Source organism: Nilaparvata lugens, chromosome X, assembly GCF_014356525.2.
Source record: "Nilaparvata lugens isolate BPH chromosome X, ASM1435652v1, whole genome shotgun sequence".
Classification (NCBI taxonomy): domain Eukaryota; kingdom Metazoa; phylum Arthropoda; class Insecta; order Hemiptera; family Delphacidae; genus Nilaparvata; species Nilaparvata lugens.
Window position 1 is genome coordinate 85304082 of NC_052518.1, and position 24621 is coordinate 85328702.

The window sequence follows — 24621 nt, forward strand, 5'->3', positions numbered from 1 at the left end:
ATTAAATTTCATTTTACATTACCTAGTAATAGAACAATTGTTTCATAAATGAAGAATCCGGCCGATATTAAGTCAACGACTCTTATGAAAACAAATTATGCCAGTATTTTTTTAAATATGTGCTAGTTTAAAGTTATTTAAGGGAAAATCCCAAGAGGTCTTTCAAAAGAAATGATTTGATACATCATTATTGAAATAATTATAATAGACTATCAGTTGATGAAGAAGTGATGATAAATTAATTATAATCAATAGTTTATTTTGAGCCTCATTGAAAGTATAAAAGATTCTAAAAATATCTTATTATTACTGCTGTTAACTCGTATTGAAATGTGGCGTTTCAGATTTAGAACACTCCTTTTGTGATCCTTGGTCCTTTTGTGATAAATTTTTATTGTTGGTAAAATCTCAAACTGTGAATATCGTTCTTACAGATATAGATTTAAATATTCAGGAAGCGAGTTTTGAATGTTTGTGAAATAAATTCACTATTTTTATCATTTCTGCTACGAATTCCTAAAATTAAATTTTAATTGACTTGTATACTCAATTTATTCAATGAAAGCCTCATTTAATGACTAATTCTTTGAAATAAAATGAGATATTCATGAGAAATAGATTACGAATGATGGACGTGAATAAGTGCCTTCTATTACTTTTTTCTATCAATAAACTTATTATGTAAATCGAATATCATAAAGTGAAGGAAAAATTATTGATTTAATTGAAAAATCATTGAAAATCAGTGAAGGAAAAATCATGGAATTTTATTGTTGAATAATAAAATTAGATTAATCAAATCCTTTGAAGATGAAAGCAGTGTTAGTTGTTGAGGCTGCAAAACATTCTCAAGATGAACACACCCTCATAATTCATTGATAAGTTTTTGAAAATTATCAATAGGGTTTCTATTGACTATTCAACTATCTCAATAACAACAAATACAGCAACATGGAAATATATATTATTGTGATTGAAGGTCTTGAATACGTTGCATTGATTTTAACTATTGTAGAGTTTTGAAATAAATTCATGATGAATCAAATTTTACATTTCAGATTAAGCTGGTTAACATCAGAGCCGAGGATATCGTTGACGGAAATCCGAAACTTACTCTGGGACTGATTTGGACCATCATCCTCCATTTCCAGGTAGGGAATCCACCCATACAATAATAATTAATTTCAGTAGATTTTTCAATTATGGCCAGATAAAACCGTAGTTTTTCAGTATTCGTAAAATGCTAATGCTGAAAAGATATTTTTCTTAATGCATGGGAAGGGTTTAAAATAAGTAAATAGGAAAAGCCGTTTGTTTGCTTCTAGGAATGTTCAAAGTATTCATGATTTTCATCTCTAGCTTCAAGTATAATCGAGTATGAGACTTTCAAATTTTTTCCCAGTAGTGGGAGATCTACACAATTTAGTAGTTCCGTAATGGCATTGATAATAGATGAAGTGTATGAAGTAAATGCTAATCATCTACTTCTACCTGATGCCAAATTTTCTTATTTTTTTATATTCATCCAATTTTTTCATCTATAGACCAAGACTAAGTGTATTCACTGTTCAATACATTTCTTCCATCCTTGCAAATTCTTTAAGGTGTCTCTATCTTTATTAAACATGAAATCACACTCTTTCATCATGCTACCTTCTCAACCATCAAAACCATCAACCATCTATTTTCGACGAATTATCAATTTGTGTGCCTCATGCTCCTTTCATGATCTCATCATGTTCTTGCAATATTGTTTGTTCAAAATTTAAATTCAGAATTTATTGAAAAATGCAAAATTCTGGTTATTCAGAAATTTAAAGCTTTTTGTTCATCTTGTTATATTTTGATAATGTTGTCATCCCGATGTCACATCTCTATTGGAATCGTTTAATGACTACTTGGTTCGATTATCATCATCATCATCATCATGATCACCATCATCATCATGATCACCATAATCATGTTATTTGTTGATTCAGATAATTTCTAGCTTTGCATAAATTTTGTTCTTCGCCATTTAGGCAGGTTCTGAATTGCATTTTAAGTCGTCATCTGATCATCTCTTGCTGTTCATGTTTTATCGATTCAGGTCACTTTCAAATTTGCATGAATTTCGGCTGTGCTCCTCCGTTCAAAACTCAAACATTATGCTATTTCTTAATTCGACTTTTGTGGCTCATCATTTTTCGTTTCAAATTCAGATCAGTTTTAAATCTTCGTAGATTTTGCTATCGTTTCTACATTGAAAGCTAGTCAGTTATATGCTGAATCACAGTTGTAGTTCTAAACGTGAAGAGGCAAATTACTATAAGAATGATATGATATTGTGTCCGAATATTCAATGGATTCCACTAAGGTTATGCTAAGTTAAGAAGGGCTGAATTTTCTCAAACTTCTCATTTAAATGTTGAATAGAGGATTAATTTTATCCTCTCATAGTCTTCTATGATTTATTCTGAACTACTGCTATATACGTCGACAATCTCATGTACAGTTGGAAAATGATCAAGTAATATGTTCTGGTATTATCTGGTCTAAAATCTTTGTTCTCATACAAAAATCCAATGAGTTACTCAATTGATGAGTAATTTATTAGGATATGAGTAATTCTAGTGGAAGAAAATTCAGTTTTTGGGTATAGTATGTAAGTCTCATGTACCGTAACGTTTTGAGTTCCTAACTGCTTTCAGCTTTGAACACGCATTGGTATCACCTGGCTATTAGTGTAAAAAGTTATCAATTCTAGAGTAGAAACGTCACCCACTTACATCACTTTTTTGTGTTTCTGTTTCTATTGCACATCCTGTACACCTAATGGAAGAAGGTAAGACCTTCTCTCACCTATGCTTTTGATGTGCCTTTTGATCAGATTGTAATCAATCACTTACAATCACTTTGTGTCAAACTATCACGAATCAACATTTTATTGATTATTAAGAAAAGCAATTTCCTCTAATTTCCAAAAAAACCTTGCTGTCCAATAATCTTCGGTAATTCTTGAAATATTCCTCTTTGGTACTTCTTTCGCCGTTATTGAATCATATACATTGTATTGTGTATTTTGCACCATATGAAAGGATGTAGCACAGATGCACTTAAATACTCTAGTAATTCTCCATTTCTGTAGTATTGAGGTAATATAATATATTCGATTTAAAACTACAAAAGAACAGAGGAGTCTAGAATTTTAATAATAGTATTATTCAACTTGATTTAAAAAGGAGAGTAGATAATGTAGTATGCAGTTCATTTGATGCGGTTTCACAAAGTATTTAGGATTGAGTGATTTGATCTCTTGATGGGGGTTTGTAATTCTTAAATGTTCGCGATATTGGAATAGAAATACTGTACAAGAGCGTTGTTCTTATGTAAGACTAGCAGGTAAGCCATTGCTCCGCAAGGGCCTAATTGAAAACTTGACAAACTGAAAACTTAGCCTACTGAAATCTTGAAGAGTTTAAAATAGGCCTATAACCATCCTCGGTAAATCAAGAATCTATATGAAAAATTTCAAGTTAATCAGTTGAATAGTTCAGAGGTGATGATGCGTCATTCGTGCATATCCTATCCCTATAAGCCAATTCTTTCCTTTATTATATTATAGATGGCTTGAAGTTATGCGTGAATGGTAATTCTGTAATTTCAAACTTGTTCTAAGTAGAGATACAAGGAACACATTGTTTGGGTGAAATTAAACGTTTTGAAGTACAATTAAAGGCGAATTCCCACATTTCGGCATCAGAGACACACGAAAATATAATTCCCATGAGCTCTAATGGAACTATTCTCACTCTGCCCGGCAGAACGAGTATGAATAGTCACATTAGAAGTTAGGCGAATAATATTCTCACTGTACCGGACACCGTCACTGATACTGATATGTGGGAATCCTCCTTTACTGAGTGAACATTATTGAGTCAGAAATTACTAATAGTATCACAAGCAAACGAGGTGTACTCCAATCTAGTTTTCATTGATACTTTGAATGGAAATTTAATTTTTAATTATGTAAAAACAGAATCACTCTTCTGGGAAATTTTGTCTTGTTTAGAGAATTAATTTAGGATCTACTAGTACCTTCAATTATTGATAATATTTTAAGATACGTGTTAGAGAGTTCTTTTCACTGACATCATCACTCATCTGGTAGCACTTAGTTGGTTTTTGATTGTAATTCAGGATTCATGTATACAGCTCCCCAAATCATCAAATAGAACAACAATTAATGGAGCTCGTTAATTACAATCAAATTTAAATTAAAATTTCAGTGGAATGTTTGTGAAATCCTTATGCCGTTAAAATATAAGTCCCTGTTATGAGTTTCTTTTATTGGTGATGATGCTTAGTTTTACTACTTTAAAGTATTCTTAATTATAATTACTTCAATAATTAAAGACTTTTTGTAAGTACTGTTTATGAATTGGCAGCTTACTTTTTCTTCTTCGCTCCCCTTTTTTATCAATTTATATTAGAAAATATATTAGGAAATAATTAATTATCATTTTCTTCTCATCAAAATCAGAATTTAATTCCATCGCATGAATTTGAAATTTTGGAAACTAGTATTTTCATCCATTTCCTCATAATCAGAATTCAATTTCGAATTTGGAACGCACGATTTTCTAAACTATATTTTTTCAAACTAGAATTCTTTCAAATGTTTATTAGTTTTGCTTTTACATATTATTATAGATTATAGGTAGTAATTCAATGTGATTGATGGCACTATGTTTGAGGAAGGGAAATCAATTTTGCAGCTCTAATGTGTATTTGTAGAAAAAAATTCGACATGTTTGAGCTTTTAATTTGTTCCCTATCTTTATGCTTGACATTATCTTGAGGTTAATATCAGGAAAAAAGTAACAATTATCCTACTGTATTTCTTAGCAAAAGATTTAAACCAATGATTATTCCTAAATGTATAGGATGTTTGTATAATAAACTTTTTCTTAAGGAAATACTGCAAAGAAGAATTTTCAATTGAATTTTCACGTATTGTAATTGAAGTTTGAGGGTTTGGGAAGTTATTTATGTCTTAATAACACATTATATTATTTATATTATTGATGAGCAGCAGAAATTGACAAACACAATCACAACCTAATTATTATTCATTTTCTCAATTCACATAAAATATTTCTCTGTTATTGAAGAAAATATTCTCTTATAAACAAATAAATCACTGATAGATTCCACACTAGAATGTATCAAATTGATTTTATATTTTATTAGTACTAATCGCCTATTTGCATACACATAAGTGAGTTACATAATGACTGATGTGGTACACTTTATGAATACTTACTAAAGTTACATACTGACATAAATATTCATAGATTCTTCCTCAACAATCGTATGAAGCATTCTCCATTAATCAATATTATTACTCTAAAAATCCCACATTCTGTATACACATCACGTATGCATTAATTGTTATCTTCTGCCAACACCTATAACCAATCATTAAAGTATTCAATTGAAATTGCCCAATGGCACTTAGCTTTCAAGTACATCATTTAAAATTCCACTTTCAATGTTTTATATTTTGTAGCCAAGATTTGAATATTCATTCATTTTTTTACATAAAACTCTGTTGAAGATCTTCCTCAACTACTCCATTGAAACTATTCAGATTCTTACGATTAAAAATGATTAGTTTTCTAACATCCAATCTTAGCGTTGATCTTTTAACGTTTTATTAAACACCCTCTTACCTCTTAACGTATCTTATAAACTATCAAGCCAATTTGTGAAATCAGTAGATGAGGCTACTTCAGATTTTTAAAAATCAAGATGAAAATCACTTCCAGTATTGTTCCTAATATTAAGTTACCGGTATATAATATTGTAGTGCATGTGATAAATGAGAAGAACTAAATGAATTGGTGAATCAAAATAGGATGCTTATTAGTGGGATTATTTTCCTTAATTGATTAGTTGAATAAAATTGTAAGACACATGCATAAGTTATTCTTTTAATGTACTTTGGAATTGTCAATATACCTTGGCATCATTAGTTATGCTCAAATTTGATCAATAAATCAATAAGTCTTGCTCAGATAAGTTGAATCAGCTGACCAAAATAACAGTAATTTATCAATTGAACCCTACAAATACTATTCAAGGAGTAGGAAAACAAATAAGATGTCTTGTCATGACTCAAGTTTTTGCTCCAATTATTCAAAACTTATAATCATACATTTTTTCTTTTTTCTATAATTTTATGCACTATTTCATGCTGATCTTGCTCTTGTTCATAAGGCGTTTAATTGTTGAAAATTACTTAATTCTCCTGTTTAGAATACCATAGAAACATGGAATTGAACCTCTTCTCTTTATCCAATAATCAAAAACGAATTATCTTTGCTATATTGTCCTATATTGTTCTATTTGTCTGTAGGCGTTAATGTATATTTTATTGTGGATGTAATTGGATATAATAGTTGGATACAAAGTGAAGTATTTGTGTGGGTTATAAGTCAAATTAATGGGTCGTTGTGAGTAAAGTGGTCTTTATTTTAAAATTATTACTGACCAACCCCAGTAAGTTTTATTACAATAGAAACTCCATTAGTTTTTCTTAGTTTCTTTTTACATTGTATGATCTAATTAACTTATAACGTAATAAGTGTACTAAATTATCCCCCACTATTAAAGAGAGTGTTACATTCTATAAAGTGTAAACCTAAGATTTTTTTCTCAAATCTATTCAAGTATTGAATATTCATCGGAATGCAAAATTTAAAACTTCAAGTTTTTCTGTAATCTGCTTGTTGCTTGTTGATGATTAGAACACAACAATCTCTGTAAATGGTTTTAAATTTTCAAAACTTCTCAACATCCATGATAGCTTGTTTGTTGTCTAATATTGCTTCTTTGTCTTCTTATCTCATTTTTTAAAATTTCTATTAACTTTTCAAACTGAAAACAATTTTACTGGTCATTAATTTGTAATAAGGATGGGACTCAGCTCAGTTAGGATATTGTAGACTTCAAATTTATTTCTTATCAGTATTATTTTTTGCTTGCTTTAATTGAGTAGTATGAATAGTGTACTTTATATATCATATGACAATATAGTGTACACATATTGAAATTTGAAATATATGTTCTTATTAACAATTCAATAATGCAATTCTGATTATCATGTGCCATAAAGCAAATTTCCTTTTTTTTAATGTTTTGCATTGAAAATGTCCAAATAGACAAATCAAATCATATCAATTCATTTCCCAGAATGATACATACAAAAATGAGAGTAACAGTACAAAATATTTTGTATCAATTTTTATTGGTAGATAGTCCGTTACGTGAGTGTCTCACATCGTCAGATATGTAATTAAGCCATTCAAATACAAATACGATTAAAATTATTATTCCAAATTTATCACAATCAAATGTATAGTACTGCAGAAATAAGAATGGTGAGTGAATTAGATCTTGTAAATAGTTTGATTTGCGAATTGGACTTTTATATTTTTGTTTAAAAGTTATTAGTATCAATCTTCGCATTGAACTATATTGCTCTGAGATAATGTACTATTTATAAAAAAAATCCGTAAACTTTATGAATATAATTTTCCAGTATGCTCCTTTGCTGTAGCCTTCACTTCATTTAAGTTAATTTTAAGAAAGTTCGGTGTTTGACTGCTAGATAGCGCTCAATGTGCTGAAGCTGGCCTTTTGAGGTCGTTCTCACTTGAATGTTGCCGGTGTAACATTTCAATTATTGCATTTAGCCTGTGGCTAGAATATTTGGCGTGACTTTTAAAACGCCACTATATTATCATTCTGTCATATGAGGCACGTTTCAATTGCTTTAACCACCGTGTAATTTAGCTGCTGTTAATTATACTCAATTTCCGCTTGAATTATTATTGGAAACTGTGCTGAAGTAAGTTCATAAGTTGACTTTTTTTGTTTAAATTCACACTTTCCTTTTGTGTGCTATGCAAATCAAATAAGTCATTTGATGAGGGGAATTTACTTTTTCTGGGTTATTATGTATACCGTAGATACCGTACCTAATTATTTATTTTGCTTTTTGGTTCTCTCTTTTTCGTGGGTCAAGTGGAATGGAATAGGAGGGTCTCTCTCTCATTACCTCAACTTGATCCACAACACTTACAACCCATAAAGTGTGAGAATAAAGACATGTGACTCTATGTTCACTCTCTAATTAGGGCTTCTTGTATTTACTTACAAATTAAAAAAATCAATGTACCCTTTTTATAATATATATTTCTATTCACATGTTTCAGCTAAAAAAACCATTTTCAAGCGATAATTGCTTTAAAGCTGAAACATATTGTGAATAATAAAAATATTTGTTTAAAAAGGGTACTTTGATTTATTAATTTTTATGTAAAATCTATCTACCCACATTGGATCTGCAGGATGATTACTTATAAAACGTTTTCAGCTTGACAGAAAAGCTAAAATGATTTCAATATAAATTTGAATTGCATTACTTAAGTAGGCCTATTATGAAGTTCGATTATTAGACCAAATTAAGAATGAATTTGAATTTGAAAAGTTTGAATATTTTCATCAATTCAACAATTATTTATTTGGACATCCGTGGTGAATAAATTGAACCACAAATACATACATTTTAGAAAACAGCGATTTTTTCTATTGTTAGCGCACTTTTCAAACTGTATTTAAAGTAACATTCTAATGGGTTATAAATTCTCTGTCAAGTTCAATATTTCTCCAAAGCTTGAAATTATCATTTTAAATTTCTATTATAACTTTTATCCAGTTTCATCTACTTATTCATTCAAACTGATCTTAATTTAATTGCTGATTGGTCCTCTGTCCCATAACTTGCTCTAATTAAATATTGCAACTTTAGGCTATCCCTGTATTCTCAAGTCTTGTATTTGTCCTTCAAATAAGTTGAAAGGGCTGTTGTATCGTTCCTTATTAAACTAAAACAAAATTTTTTTCCAATCCATATCTGTTAATTGAAATGCTATTTGGTTTTGGGAGACTAGCCAAATCTCAAGCTGTATCTCAAACAAAATAGGATTGTGAGAGGTATGCCTTGAAACCATAATAATGTATTTGAAAGATTTATTAGAATTTGAAAAGTCAATTTATGATTTTCTTGTTGGTTGTCATTAAAAAATTGTTTTGTGCTCAAGTTATAAAATGTATTTAAATTTTTTACTGTAAAATTTTCAACTTATTTATAAAAAAGAGCTTTGCAAGTGAGAACTGAAGTTTCCTACCAATCATGTTCCCAGATACTGGTTACTATTACACATTGAGAACTTTGTTAAAAAAGACGATAGACTATGCTATGGTCTATTCGCGAATGGAAGCTAGATAAGACGTTAGTGCATGAATTAGGGCGAGACCATATTAGGGGGTTTTCCAGACGCCAACCCAATCAGCAAATCGTAGAGCTTCCTGCCCTTCAGACGCTAAAAACGCCTGAAAAACGCTTTAAATGGTCTCGCCCTTAGTTTATTGAAAGACCAATGAAACTTCATTTCAGGGATAGAAGTTATATAGTACAGACTTACTCATGAGAAAGTACGTGTGTCTGTTCACTTCTGCCATATTTTCGTGCGGAAATGTTAAAAATAACTGGTTTGTTTCCATTCACACTTGCTGCGATTGAGCTAATATTACCCATCAAAGACATTATTAGAAACTATATAGTTCCATATTAATAATGATTTCCTTTTTGTGTTAGGTATATTAGTGTGTCTTCCAATTTCATTTCTGTACGCAGGTATCAACAGATCTATGAAATTTCCAAATTAAGAGTAGGATAGGCCTACGATAGGATAGTCCCATCCAAAAACTGAACTATAAATTAACCAAATCGAGAGTAGGATGGGCTTACAATAGGATAGTCCCATTTATAAACTGAACTATAAAATAACCAAATCGAGAGCAGGATAGGCCTACGATAGGTTAGTCCTATTGAAGAAACTGAACTATAAAATAACTAAATCGAGAGTAGGATAGGCCTGCGATAGATGGGCAGATAGAATTGAATATATTGCGGAGGCGATGAATCAAGGTATGAGTGACGAGGCATAAGGCATGTGGCATGGGAGCGAGAGGCATGGGGCATAAGGAGTGGGCCAAGGCTAAATAAACACCGGCGAGATGACCATGTACGGCTAATGGCAGAACGGCGGCGTCCAAGCACTTCTGTCTTCTATTATCTCATACCTCATACATTTCCACCTCCTCCTCCTTCCTAAATACCTCTCCACCTCCTCCTCCTTCCTAAATACCTCTCCACCTCCTCCGTTGTCTCAGTACAAATTCTTACCAGTTGTCGCGGAAAAATGTCGTTATTGCTTCGTATTCGATTCTGCATCAGAGCTGTTCAAGTGTCGTCATCTTCATGCCCTCTCTCTTCCTCCTATTTTATCACTAATTCCCCTCTCTCTTCACTCTTAACGGGTGTTTACCATGGCTGCCAACTATGCAAGTCATCTAACAATACAATAGCTTTAATCAACTTCTTTTGAGTTTTGGTAAAATTTCACAGCCATTTTTGACTGGTCCCATTCTCCATCAAACCTTCAAAACTCCTTCAATTTAAATTAATCAAATAAACACAGCACACATGGCGGTAGATTGTTGGCTAATTATTTGTCCTTGAAGAAGTGACCGAACCTTGCCGACTTCAATGGAATTGCTTTTTTTCATTGTGGATGTATAAATTTTGAAACAGGCGTGGGTTTTAAGGTGGGGTTGTGAAAAAACAATTACTGGATGGGAATCAATTCTGAGGTCTTGTGTGGTGAAGAGAACAGAGAATCAACCTGTTGCTTGTGGTCAATAGTTTTGCTAACTTTATTTTAGTAATGTCAAAAATAGGGGTTTGAAGAAAATTAACTGAAAAGATCCTTCTCATTGGTTTCATCCGAATCCCTTCGATATGAATCCTCAACCTCTATTTGATTCCTCATACAACATAGAACATTCACTTACTCATTTAGTGCTGTGGCTGGTTTCCACAACTGAACAGCTAGTTTCAACTGAACATCTATCATGAGATGTCTCAAATCATGGTTTCTGTGTAAATCCTCTTCTTACACAAACTTATACACATTGGAAACTCAATTGCGACAAAATATATTAAAAAGTGATGACGACGTCTGTGGTGATCAGTAATGTTCTCCAAACATATATTGTCATTTTTGTCACCAGTTTAATTATAGAAATCTCTTAAATCGTGCGACTAAAATAGCGAGTTTACTTTTTGGCTGAATAACGTGTTACATCTATATGGAGTTGTTAGTATAAACCACCTCATTTCGCGTCCCTAGTTAAACCATTTGAAACATTATGGAGGGAAAATAAATGGACCGTATTTTTCATATGTAGTTTCCACTGCATTCATTCGAATCGAATACCCGTAAGGATAAGGATGTAAAAATCTTGTTAACATACTTTATACGTAACAAATTCTAGGGTGTCCTATTTCTGCATTTCAACTAGATACAGTACGTACATCACTCAAATGCTCTATTTTTCTGCTTTTGAACCAAATATCTAATTCATATTTGATGAACTTTGTACCAGTTTTATCGCCTTTCTACCTTAACGAGCTGAATCCTCTCACTCTCTCACACCACATTTAAGTAGTTATTTTAGAGAAGAATGCTACAAATGGAACAAGCCCAATTGCTTGAGGCAGCGAATGTCGAAGTGATTAGAGATTAGCGTGCTTCAGAATAATGAGCAATTTAGTTAGAAAAAGTGTTAGTTGATTGGTGTTCACCAATTGCCTTCACCAATTTCTTACTTTATCAGTGCTGTGATGTATAATGCTAATGTAGACCTAGGTCTCATATTTGTGAATGACGGTGAAGGTTAGCGTATCATGGAGTGAGAATGTTCTCGTGGAAATTGTTTCGTTATCAAGGACTGCGATGGGAAAAAAAAGAAATAATGGAGAGAAAATTAAAACATAATTATTACATTATAGAATAATAATTAGAAACAGAATAATCTCAAAATATCCTCATCTTCAATTCCTATCATACTGAATAAATCTTCTCCTATTCTCCATCACTCTATTACCTAGTTCTTATAGTGTCTTGATTCAGAACGAATGATAATTACAAACAGATTAATCTCAAAATATCCTCATCGTCAGTCCCTTTCATACTAAATATATCTCCTCCAATTCTCCAACACTCTGTTATATGTAGTTTTAATAGGCTCTTGTGATTCAGAACATAAATGAAGAAAGTTAAATAACGAAGTATGGAAGTATGATTCCATCATACCTAGTTCATTGAAAGCAGTCAACAGTTTAGTAATATTTTTTCATATACTTGTGAATTAAATTCATTTCGTCCACTTTGTAAAACATTGATGTTTATATAATTTTTTCACATTAATTTACTGTACTTGGAACTCTAAAAAACACACAAGTATAGGAACGACTTTGCATTTATGTCTTGGAAGTTTTAAATGCAACTTATCATCTAAAATCCTCAACAAACAGTCATAATTAATTCTATAAAGAGTTTCAGCTTGCAATTTATGAATTCCTTTTACATTCATTCAGTTTTTACAATCTTCTACAAATCGGTGAAGCAATAGTTGTTTGTCATAATCTAGTTTACTTAGTTTCTAGTTTTTATTCAGTCAAACATTTATTAATGTTTGGGAACAAGCAGCCTAGGATCTAGCTAGGAACAATGTGTACTTCACTTAGCATTGAGCAATGAATAAAACAAGTCAGTTCCTTCTCTATCTATTCATCGTGCTGGCACCGCACAATTGAACCTATGATACAGAATACTCTGTACCTGTACAAGTGAAGTCTCGGTTACCTGAAGAGATTTTAGTCGGCGTCATGTTGGTAACAGTGTTACCACCTGTTGCTTATCGGCTTCTCATTGGTTGCCAGCAGCCTGCAGTCAGTTGTTGAACGGACGTCTTCGAGAGTGGGCAAACGCGTTTTTCCGCCCGCGAGTTCTCTACTGAGTTTGTGTGGGTTCACGGTCCCTTTAATATGAATGTGTCAGTTGGTCGGCGTGCCTTTAGTCAACGAACATCAACAACGCCAATAACAGTGTTTATGCTTTATTTATGTGGTTAGGAAAGTGATTTCCAATATCCGTTCCATCCTTGTGCTATCGAAACAACTCTTGAATAGTTATAGTGAAGTGTTGGATGTTTTGGGTATGGTTTCAATTTTGCTGAGTACTTCTGTTCTGTGATTGTTGTATGAATGAGTCCCCATTAAATTATCTGATATTATCTTATCTTGAAAAATTAGTTCAGTTAATTTTTAATGATCATTCTATGTTGAGTTTGTCTGAATGGTTTGTTTTTTTTTAGTCCTGTGGTATTCCTGTTGAAAACTCTGCTGAATTTTAGTCCTGCTGAAAAATATTCAGATTATTTGATGTTTGCTTATAGAAAAACCTTTACTGTCTGACATTGACATTTTGATTGTCCTTTAATTTATGATAAATACTATCAAAGGCTAATTTTATTCAGTAAATAACATGATTCTTATTTTATGATGCAACTAGATATTGCTTATTTGGATTATGCTCTATTTTGAAAATGCTCATACCCAATGGAACAGTCATAACTTTTTAATAAGATGAATGATAATGCTCTATCGTGTTCTCCTCCTTGTAAAATACAAACAAATATTGTTGACCAATTTGTTAAGAGTACTACTGTTTGCTTGCCTACGGTTTGTACTATTTACTATGAGGAAAGTGCATTTTATTCAGTAGACTCCCGACCACAATCCACCTTTAATCTATTTTTGATGTGGAAAATTCAAATTCACTTAACCAACTTGTAAGTTTGCGAAACTTGAGTCAATAATATTCCTTTAAAAAGTCATACTTCTTACTCAAGAAATTTTTCAATATCAGATCAGTCTCTTTCGCGCTCAACACGGTAAAGATCACTCGTGTAGAGTTAGACTTTATTAATTCAAATTCTCTGTAGTTCTTTTCCAAATCAGTAGGAAAGTTTGTCTTTAAAATTGAATTATATCGACACAATAGATAAAAATCAAGTATGTCCTAGAAAAATATTCATCAACAAATGAATTTAAAAAAATATATATTATAACTCCATAAATTAATTATATTTTGATTTGAAGTAATTCCGTTTAATGAAGCTCATTTGGATCGAGGATTAAAATAACGAGAGTGACTCAATTTCGGTTTTGAAAAATGTTAACAGGCTGTTATGTGGAAACAATAATATGAAACTATAATATTAGAATTTTTTCACCAATTTACCAGCATGAAATCGTTGAAAATATTTTATCAAAATTATAAAATAACAATCTGAAAATGAGGTGGAGATAAAACCAATAATCAGTGTTCAGTATTATTTTAGTTGATTGTATACAAACAAACAAACAAACGATTTATTGGTTTGTTGATAATTTAGCATAATCAGGAATCTTTCTATAGTGTATAGTGTATCCACATTGTATTAAATCTATGACTTACTACATAGTTTTCTCTGTATCTGATTAAGCACTATATACTATATCACTTACTCGACCAAGTCAGTACGGCATTAGAAACCTCCTTTCCGCTCACCTCCCAACTCAATTTCAAGTAATTTGATAATGTAATTTGGATACTCAATCTTGGATTGTAACTGAGACTAGGATGTGCGAAATGAAGAATGCTTGTGATGATAATGCTGCTGATACGGATAAGGAAGGGTGTGTCTAGTGAAATGTCTATCTTCAGATATGCCGGCAATTTTCAATTGAACCGGTTGCAGCAAGCTCTGCCTTTGTAATCGAGCAAAAGTGGAACTCTACCAGAACGAAAGTTGTTCTGTTCTCTCAGCTCTTCCTCCTGTCTCCTTCTTGCTCTTATCTCCTTCTTCTTTGGCTTCCTTGAACGAGGTTACAGGATCACCGGCGCATTTTTTGTCCGTCGTTTTTTGATGGCTATTCCACTTTTACCAGGCGACACTAGACACGCTCGTTCTTTTCAAAATTATTCCTACTAGTGTTTTAGCTACAGAAACGCTATCCACAATGAGCCGGCTGCAGTGAACAATGAGTTTTAGATTGGGAGAAGAGTGGAGTACCGTAGTAAAGATTAGTTTCAATTTTCACCTCAATTGAACTATAAGACATGTGTATAAAGTCAACTTTATTTTCCGATCACAGAAGCTACATTTTAATTCTCTTCACAATTACATAATACTAAATCTCCATAAATGCAAAATCCAAAATAAATACATTTCCTCAATATACATAAACAGTAATGATATTTTAGTTGGGAACATAGAATACCCTACTCTTTTAAGATCCAGTATACGGTACATACCTTTCCGAAAATCGTCTAGTTTGTGTAAAATAACATGATATAAAAACAAAATATGTTGTATTTTCTATTAGAGATGTTCCATTTTCCCAAAATACAGGTCTTCGATGCTCAAGGCATCATCATTCTATGGGTTTTATAAAACTGGAACATTTCTAGAAAAAAGACAACATGTAGTGTTCCTATTTCATCATAAAAAAATTCCACTACATCTCTGAATACATTTACAATTTATTAAAGAAAGGACGATCATAGCAATGAATGACTTATTTCATTTTGTTGCTAGCTTAGCTAGCTCACTTGGATTATAAGACGCTCCTATTTTAGAATTCTCCAAAATCAGTTTTTTACATTGTTTCAGATGTTTATTTAAATAAATTTGTTGCTTATTAAATTCGAGGTGATCGTTTTTTATAAAATATTGTGGAACCGAAACATTCAGGTTGAGATGAAATGAAATGAAAAAACTTCTTTGTCAGGCGGAGTTAGGACTTTCAAGTCCTCTCTACCACTCAACCTCGAATATACCACTCTACTAGTCTACCACTCAACATGAGATGAACAGGGACAGAATGATATTCAAGATAATATTGACCGTGTTTTTATCCTAGAATGTCAAAACTGAGTCTTTGAAGTTCATCCTTAGAGAATCGTCGAATCATATTAGAATCTCCGATCTCTGGGTCAAGGATGCTTCTGATAATTTAAATACAAATACAAATTCACATGTAAAATTTAATATGAACAACTCAATCAGGGCTAGCCAATAATTTATTTCAATCGTTGACCTAACCTGCTTCCGTCGATGCAGATCTTCCGGTTTCTCTGTCTCACTCTCTCAGATTCTTTGCCCCATCTGTTGTTTAGTTAGTTCCTTTTTTGGAAGACTGGAGTGAAGAAGAAGCTTCAACACCTTTTAGTCAAACTGTTTTTATGTGCTTCTTCTTGATGGATGAGTCCTACTTAGGATAAATATCGTTTAAATGAAAAGTACTCTGAATGTGATATACTAAGTGCCGTTTACACAGTGTCAGTTTAAACGAAATTTCATTTTAAACTGGATTAATCCACATCAAGTCACGTTTGATATAATGTAGTTAAATTTTGAGTTCGAGCTACCAGCAGATTCAATGGAGTTTAAGATTTAACTGTGCAATTGACTCTAAGTTGTTAAAATTATATTATTACTACTTACTATCATAGAGAAAACATAGGTACTAAATTTCTCTATTTTTATTTATGCTACTACCAACCCCTTGAAACGTGCTGTGCTCTACAATCTGTAACTTTTCCGACTTCTACCGATTAGACAAAACATAATTCATTATAATATTTGGTATTCAATAATTTAACCAATGCATAGGATTGGCTTCGATTAGACTAACAAATTATTAAATTTCAAAAAAACTTTGTTTCAATTAAAATTTGGTCCACTTTTGAATAAGTTACTTGATAACCAGACGGTATCGGATTCTATTACCGACCTGGACAAATATTTTTGTGTAGTGACATTCGTAGATTATTCATTAGCTTTCAATTGTGTTATAAATACTCGCAGTTTAAGAAATCCTTGAGCGACTCATAGAAATTTTGAGTGACAGAATCAGAAAGTTTTGAGCGTCTTATATCAGTGGCAAAGAAAGTCGTTTCTCAATAATTAATTGTGATCCATGGTTGGGTGTGTTGGAATTTGAATTTATGGCGCCCTACGTTTGTTTTCATCCTCAGTTTATGTGAAGGTTGAGTCTTATAAAAAAAAACACTATTTAGTTTGAAAATTTCCTTGACCAGTTCCAATCATTATTATAGAAAGTTAGTTGTAATAGGTTTTTGCTTGTTTCAAACTATGTCAGCTGCTAAAAAAAACTATATTTCTGCAGATTTAATAATCTAGGTTTTTTCCTATTCCCTAATCATGTTTTATTTGTTCATGGCGACCTTCATCTAATGTTTTTTTAGCGTAGCATCATTGTTTAGTTAGTAGTCTGCGATATAGAATGCAATCCTGAAATATCGATTTAATGACAGAAAACATGATAGTCCTTGGTAGTGGAGTTTTGAAATCAATCTGTGATGGAATCAGGCATGAGGCATTTGTCTCATCATGGCATTGAGCCGAGTGACATCATCGCTACAAATTGTTACACATCTAACTGAAAGGCGAGCCGTTACCAACAAGCGAAAAGATAATTTCTTAATTGAAGTGAAACTGAGAATACTTGGGGAATTCGTTTTCCGAAGCTGAAACTAAAACAACCTTTCTGAGTTCGATTGATAATATAATCAGCAATATAAATTGATACTTCTTTTGCTGTAATCCTATGTGTGGTTATGGTCTATAGCTGAAAAATTAGCAATCAGTTTCCAAAAATTGTCAATTGTTTACTCTGTATTTTATTATCAACAGTCCTATATGAGGAGAATTCTAAAATAAAATCGGATCTTCTGAGAAAAATAGTATTTTGCGGTTGTGGGAGGGAGAGGAAAACTAAACAAAGAGTCCCTCTCTTCCTATCGCTGCAAATGATAAAAAACTGCCACTTCTATTTTAATTGCTACTCAAGAATAGGTAGGTCATTCTGATAAGAGTATTATCAGTTTATCATTCACCAGAAGGTGTTCTAATTTTTAGGGAAATATGAAAGTTTTGGATGTGAATTAGAAAAGACCTTCAAATTAGCTGTAGCATGTAGAGAATCAGTCTCCTAACCACAATATTTCAAATTCCTTCACCTATTACACTCATAATGAAATGATTGGCTGGAGTGGTTGTCCTAGCAGCCAAAACGTATCTAATCACTTAGGTGTTCTTTCTTGCTTTCTGTTATTCCTTGAAACGGGTGGCTAGCTCCAAAACTCAGTCATCTACGAGTTTCTAAATCACTTATTAGTGGCTCAGAATCCAATTCTAGTTGTAGGTCTATTAATTGACTATCATAATTTTCCACCATGTGCAGATCCACCATGGCTCATGTGCAGATCACCTACAGGAAAATAGATCTAGCTGAGTTTGTTGTAGTTTATTCATCCCAGTATGAATGTGACTGAATGCTTGTGAAAGCTAGAGTGAATATAAGTAAATTAATTATTTTGACTACACAGGGATTCCCAAAATCGGAATTGTGTTACCTACGACTTGTGAGTGAAATTCGAGAACAGAAATAACTGGAACGGAAAAAATACAAGGGTGATCCGAAAAGAAGTGAGCGGCAATGTCGCTGTACCGGTTTTCGCGGAGCGACAATGGTCGCCTGTTTGTGGAGGGGGGCGGGGCTAGTTCTGGAGCTGATGAGTTGGATCGAGTGACAACTGATCGGCACATGGCCACATCACTGATGACTTCACGTCAGGAAAGTAAGCGACAGATGCGCAGTGGAGGTGTGCGCACTGTTACCACGCGTCTGCTCAGTCGCACGACTACTGTGAGTCGCGGTGAGGAGCAGTCGACATCGGAGCGACTCACGCGCAGGGCTACTGCGCAACTCGAAACCCATCCTTTTAGATCAGTTGCTGCTATACCTGCCAAACGTACCAAGGTATACACTAAAACCTATGAAATTGAATACAAGATGAACCGAAATATATCGTTAAACCAAATAAAATATGATAAATTATGTACAGGTTTTGACCAAAGGATAACTATATGCTACTATAGAGAAACGATAGCATAAGATATCTATCTATGTTTGTCTATCTTTTATCTGCTATCATCTCTAAATGATGCTACTCCTACAGGCAAACACGTGATTTTCACTTATGCCAGTGGTTTCATTTCCATCTCTTGTGCCTTGATTGTTACTTGTTAGTGTTAATAGTACTATAGAGGAATCATTATACGAGGTTAAGGTTCATGTTATTGCAAACTTTGCCATTTTTGTAATTTTTCTAAGGAATAAATTTGAATGCAATTTTACTAAGGGCTAAAACGTAGTGAGCGGCAATGTACGATGTTTGAGAGAAGGTAGCTGAGAGGGTTTAAAATAATTAAGAAACATGCAAGGCTTGTAACATGCAGAAAATTGTCTCCGCTTCTCCCTACCTTCTATGTTCTATTCTACCTTCGCCGCCCACTATGTTTAGACACAATTGAATACATGCATTACTTCTCAAGCACTCTCAGCTACTACTTATACAGTAGCTTTAACTTTAAACCTTCATGTTTAACATAAACTTATATTTTTTGTTCTTTGGTTCGTTCCATACAAGAAAGTTATGTTGCAAGATGGCCATGATGCATTATCCATGAAAAGTATGCTGAGTATTCCATGCAACAGATAGATACAGTGATAATGACTTTATGAGGAGATGAAAATGAGAGGATTGATAGCTGAGATGAGAAATGCACCTGCTAAACCAGATGCCGAGCGAGCTATTTTTTATAGTAGTTCTTAAAGGTGATCTGATTGCAAGGACTTGGTTTGATTGCAAGGCTTCTAGCATTTCATTTAGATAAAGTAATCAAGTGGGTGAGGACTGAGGTTGAGATTGATCCTGTGATATAGCTGACCCATCTTATCATTGGCATATTATCTTATTCTTGGTTGGAACATGGTAAAATATATCAAGTAGCCTTTTATTTTATCACAACACATCTTTTATTGGGTTTCAATAATTTCAGAAGCCCTTAATTGAAAAGTTAATATACTTGGTACCTGATCTAAACCGGCTGCGATAACGTCGGATATAATGGATATAAAAATTCAACTTACACATTGAAAACCTTTGTAATACATGTTTTACAATGTATAGAATGTTCCGTTCCAATACATCGATATGCACTCACGGCAAAGTGATGATGTATATTTTACAATATTGTTTAACGTGTAGGCATATTGTTTAGCATTGAACTTAACCTGTATCTGAACATTAGAAGGATCGGTTAAACGAAAGGTAGAATAACCGAAAAATAACTTTTGATTTAATTCTAAATTGTTTCAACAGACGATAAAACCTCAGTTTGAAAGTTTTAATTCTTCTTGTTCAGGAGTATTGTTTATAATAAATAAGGTTTAATGTAATAAGTACTGTAACAGGGTTAAAAGTTACCAGAAATTGAGATACTGGAGTGGAACTAGTGGCAATGAATAACTTGTAAGCTCATTACATGCTGGAAGTTTCTTTACGTGTATTTCTTTTTTCATAATTGAAACTGAAGAATTTCAAACTGTGCGTTTACACAATGTGCGCTACTGAGCGTAGTTTTGTGGTAGTTATTTATCCGAAGCACTACAAATACAGATACAGATTCAGAGCTTAAAACAGATTCTAAGATACAAAGATACAGATGTATATACAGATTCCAAACTTTTATAGAATTTGAGTTCCTACTACAGGATTTGAAAACATAGAAGCATGAAAAACAACGTCTCGTAGAGTCTGAGTACAGGTGAACTATGATTTGACTAACTGGGTCCTGTAAATCATGAATGAGAGGCGGTAGTTGACCTACAGGTCTTTGAACCATTGTTGTTCCATCAACAGTCAACACTGATCCTTCATACGATAAGTTAACAATGTGTATGGGAGGATGATATTTTTGTCTAACAATTGAAACCTTACGACACAACGGTACCTTTCATCGTTTCCATATAGATTGTCTCTTTGTTTTGCCTCTGTTTTAGCGTCCATTTCTTTCCCGGCCACTTTCTCTTTCCTTCCTATCCTAGTCTCTCTGCAGCCCCTGCTTGCTCACCCATCCCATAGTTAACCTGTGAACCGTTACTAGTTCCGTGGTCGGTTGTCAAGATGGCATTCATTCGTTATGCATCGCCAACACTCGTTCTTCGTTTCAAACAGTTGCTTCTTGTATTTCCTCCTGAAATTTGAATTATTCCACATTACTGTTTGTAAAGTAGTGTACAATCTCGATCACAATCTACTATTCATGTAGAAAGTTGATCCCTTACCCAGTTCAAAGGAATTCTTGTCATGAATAATAAGTGTTATCTATAAGATTTCCATCATTACATGAAAAATCAGAAATAAGCATTACAGTTTTCACGTCCATGACATTATATCAAGTATTGCATTCTTGAAGAAGGATCCTTTCTCTTCCATACAAAAGATGATGGCTTTTTATCAAGAATCTATAATTAATTAAGTGAATGATCAAGATTGTACTTACCATAGTGATGAGAATTCTAATTCAACTATTTCATTTAAGAATCGATCACGGTTGAATGTTCCAATCTCTACTCTAAATAGAGAAGAATACATTGAGTGTGTTCCTAAAGTGGTCCTACTTTAACTAATTAGATTTAACACAGTCTTATACATAACATATTTGAGTAAGGAGATTCTTTTTTGAAATTTTCCAGAGACTTATCGAAATTTATGAAAGAGATTTGCAATTATTGGATTACTCTATATGTTTGAATTTTAAATTTCAAATTTCTTCAACACTGTACAGATGCGATAATCATAATTTAAATTTGCTTTTATCATTGGTTCAATACAAATTCTAATCCCATTCCAAATTGATTTATTAATCCAAATATCAGTGGAATCAATGATAATATAAAACATGTAAAAATTTATGAAAAAGCAATCTTAGGAATAAGGGAGATTGAAGTAATGAGACGTATGATTAAGAGTCTGCAGATCTTGTGAAGTGAAACCTTCAGGTGCTTCATAGCTGATCAAAACGTACTAAAAAACATCCGTAAAGTAATGAAATCGTCAATAATAATAATTATCAAAGTAATGACGGAAGGTTTACTGGTGCCATTTCAGTGAATTGCTTGCACTCAAATGTCCGTCATTATGACCTTAAACGCAGCATTCCTCGATTTTACAACTGTTCTGACCTGGATAAGCTTTACGACCGAAGAATTGGACAGATGGTGAATTATTGTCGTTTGGTCTTATCATGTTGGATGAGGATCTGATCTGGGCCGGCGACCCGGTTTTGCATGTCTTTTTGCTGTTCTCCTCCTTCTTCTCTTCTGCTCTCCTTTACTTCCCACCTCCTTGAAGACGAGAAGGAACGTCTCTTGAGGAGTTCTCAGGTGTGGGCTGCCAATAACGCGAGCGTCGGTGTATGAAAGTACAGTCGTGGGCTTTGAAAACAGACCTTGAAACGTCAGTGAGGTGCGATAAGGCCAGGCAGCCAGACTCCAATTGCGGAGGCGACAAAAGAATAACGAGGCTGTTGTTTGTGTTATTATGACATCGACCTGAATGTTGTGGGCAGCCACCTTTGCGTGGTTCAAAGGCAGATGGCACAATACTAATTCGAAAATCTTGTAATTGCAACTCAAATATTGGCATGCGTGTGATAGCTGATAGAAGGCAAGGCTATCATACTAGGCTAATTTATTCTGAAAGGCGTTTGAATTATAGACCTCGATCGATTGATTGTCAACAGCTGATGAAGAAATTTTTCAATGAAAAGATTATGCACACACTCTATGAATGTGATCGTGTCCATTCAGGGAAATCGTATCAAGGTGTAAATTAACTTGAATAGGAACACTCCTAATTCAATTCATAAAATGCGTATGCTGCATATTCTAACGAGTTCTACGACCAAAATCAGTTGGCTGCACACCTGATTATCAACAAACATAATTTTCTCCACTTATTATTGATAATATTTTATTGTCAGCATCAGAGGAAATTTTGAATAAAAACTGTGAATGTGATCGCACTATAACACTATTAATGTGATCTTGCCCATTCAAGGAAATTATTCTCTGATAATAAACTTGAGTAAGAATTTGGCTACGAGGGTCCTCAAGTCATCACATTGTCTTCTATGTTTATTGTATTGTACCCTTGTATTAACACACACTGATCATGTCCCATTCATCGAGAGGGTGTACGAGGATGTAAATTACACCAAGATAATAAACATCATTTCATCAAATAAATTCTTATTAGGCAGCGTTCGAAGATTTGATAAACTATAGATGGAGAAATTATTCAAAATAATTGTTATACACTCTTTATCAATAGAATCATGCCCATTCTGGGAAATAGTCTTTAAAGTTTACTAATGAAGCCCATTATGAACGTGCAATGGAAACTTATTGATCTTAAATTAGCATTACTATGCATATTATACAATACATATTCAAGGATGAGATGTTTACAGTGAGACTTTATACCTCTAAAGTTGTCTTCCTTCCTTATAAGGATAACAATAATCTCCATTTATCTGTTATGTTCATATGACCAAATGTGAAATAATTAAAAATATTACGCAATTGATGGGAACGAGAGTTTCTGATAGCATACGTTCATTATGAAGTATGCTATTCTTAGAAGTTTCATTAGAATAAATCAGCAGTGGTCCTAGTGTAGAAGTGGACACGGGTGTAAAATATAATTTTTTAAACCAATTTATATTTACACCAAATTTTTCCTTATAAAATATAAAAAATAAAACATTTCTTATTTTTTCTTAGTAAACCAACTTCATGCACTTCACAAAACGCATAGTAAATCCAATATTTGGTAAAATAATTTAATTCGCAATTCGTAGTTTAGTATAGAAATGTAATGCACTAATTAAATATACACGTTCTCCTTTATCAGTTCATCCTTACTCATGGTAAATTATACGTTGTACGTTAACTCAAAAAGAAAATTGATAGCATTTACTGAAGCACACCAAGTCTCAAAAATATGAAAACAGCTTTTTACGTTTCACCAGTTTATTGCAAATTAATATGTTTTCTCCTAGTTGCGGGTTGAATTTTACTAGTTATGGGTTGCTTTTCTTCCAATCTTTATCAGCTAATGGATCGATAAACTATCATCTACATGTCTTATGATTTACAGTGAGAATGTCAATAACAGAATTATTGTTGCATCAAGTTTTCTCCAAAATTTGCGGTCTCACTCATTGGTCTTTGGCTTCGTCATGGATTATGTTACTTGTCGCTTGGGTGTCTTGGGAATCGGCGTCTTTTTACCGCCCTTAGTGCGTTGCAACTAAGTTGAGGCGTTGCCCCGTCTGTAGATACGCAACCCAATGGACTGGATACTTCCGGTCACACTCCCCACTTCCGGTTACGTGCTTAGGGCGTGTCCGGTCTGATGAGAGCCGTCAATTGCTTTGTTTCCAAAATTTTTATCTGCTGGAAATTTTTTTTAGGGATTCCTTCTGAGAAAAAAAATTGATTTGAAAATTACGTTTTATTTACATTAATTGTTTTGTTATGTGCAACTTGAGTTTGGTCTCACAAAGTGTCAAATTAATTGTGTAATAAACTGGAAACTTGAAATTTCTCAATACGAGAAGCTATGTCACGGTATAGACCTAGAGACCGGTGCAAATTATTCCTCCCATATATTATGCTGC

At 33.1% G+C, this 24621-nt stretch overlaps 1 protein-coding gene across 1 annotated transcript in view; it reads left to right on the top strand.

Moving 5' to 3' along the window:
• LOC111045140 overlaps window positions 1-24621 on the top strand; it is a 192677-nt gene that overhangs the window by 39971 nt on the left and 128085 nt on the right. Inside the window, exon 8 of the mRNA XM_039442087.1 lies at window positions 1059-1151. Coding sequence (XP_039298021.1) covers window positions 1059-1151 — 93 coding nt within the window. The remainder of the gene's footprint in view (window positions 1-1058; window positions 1152-24621) is intronic.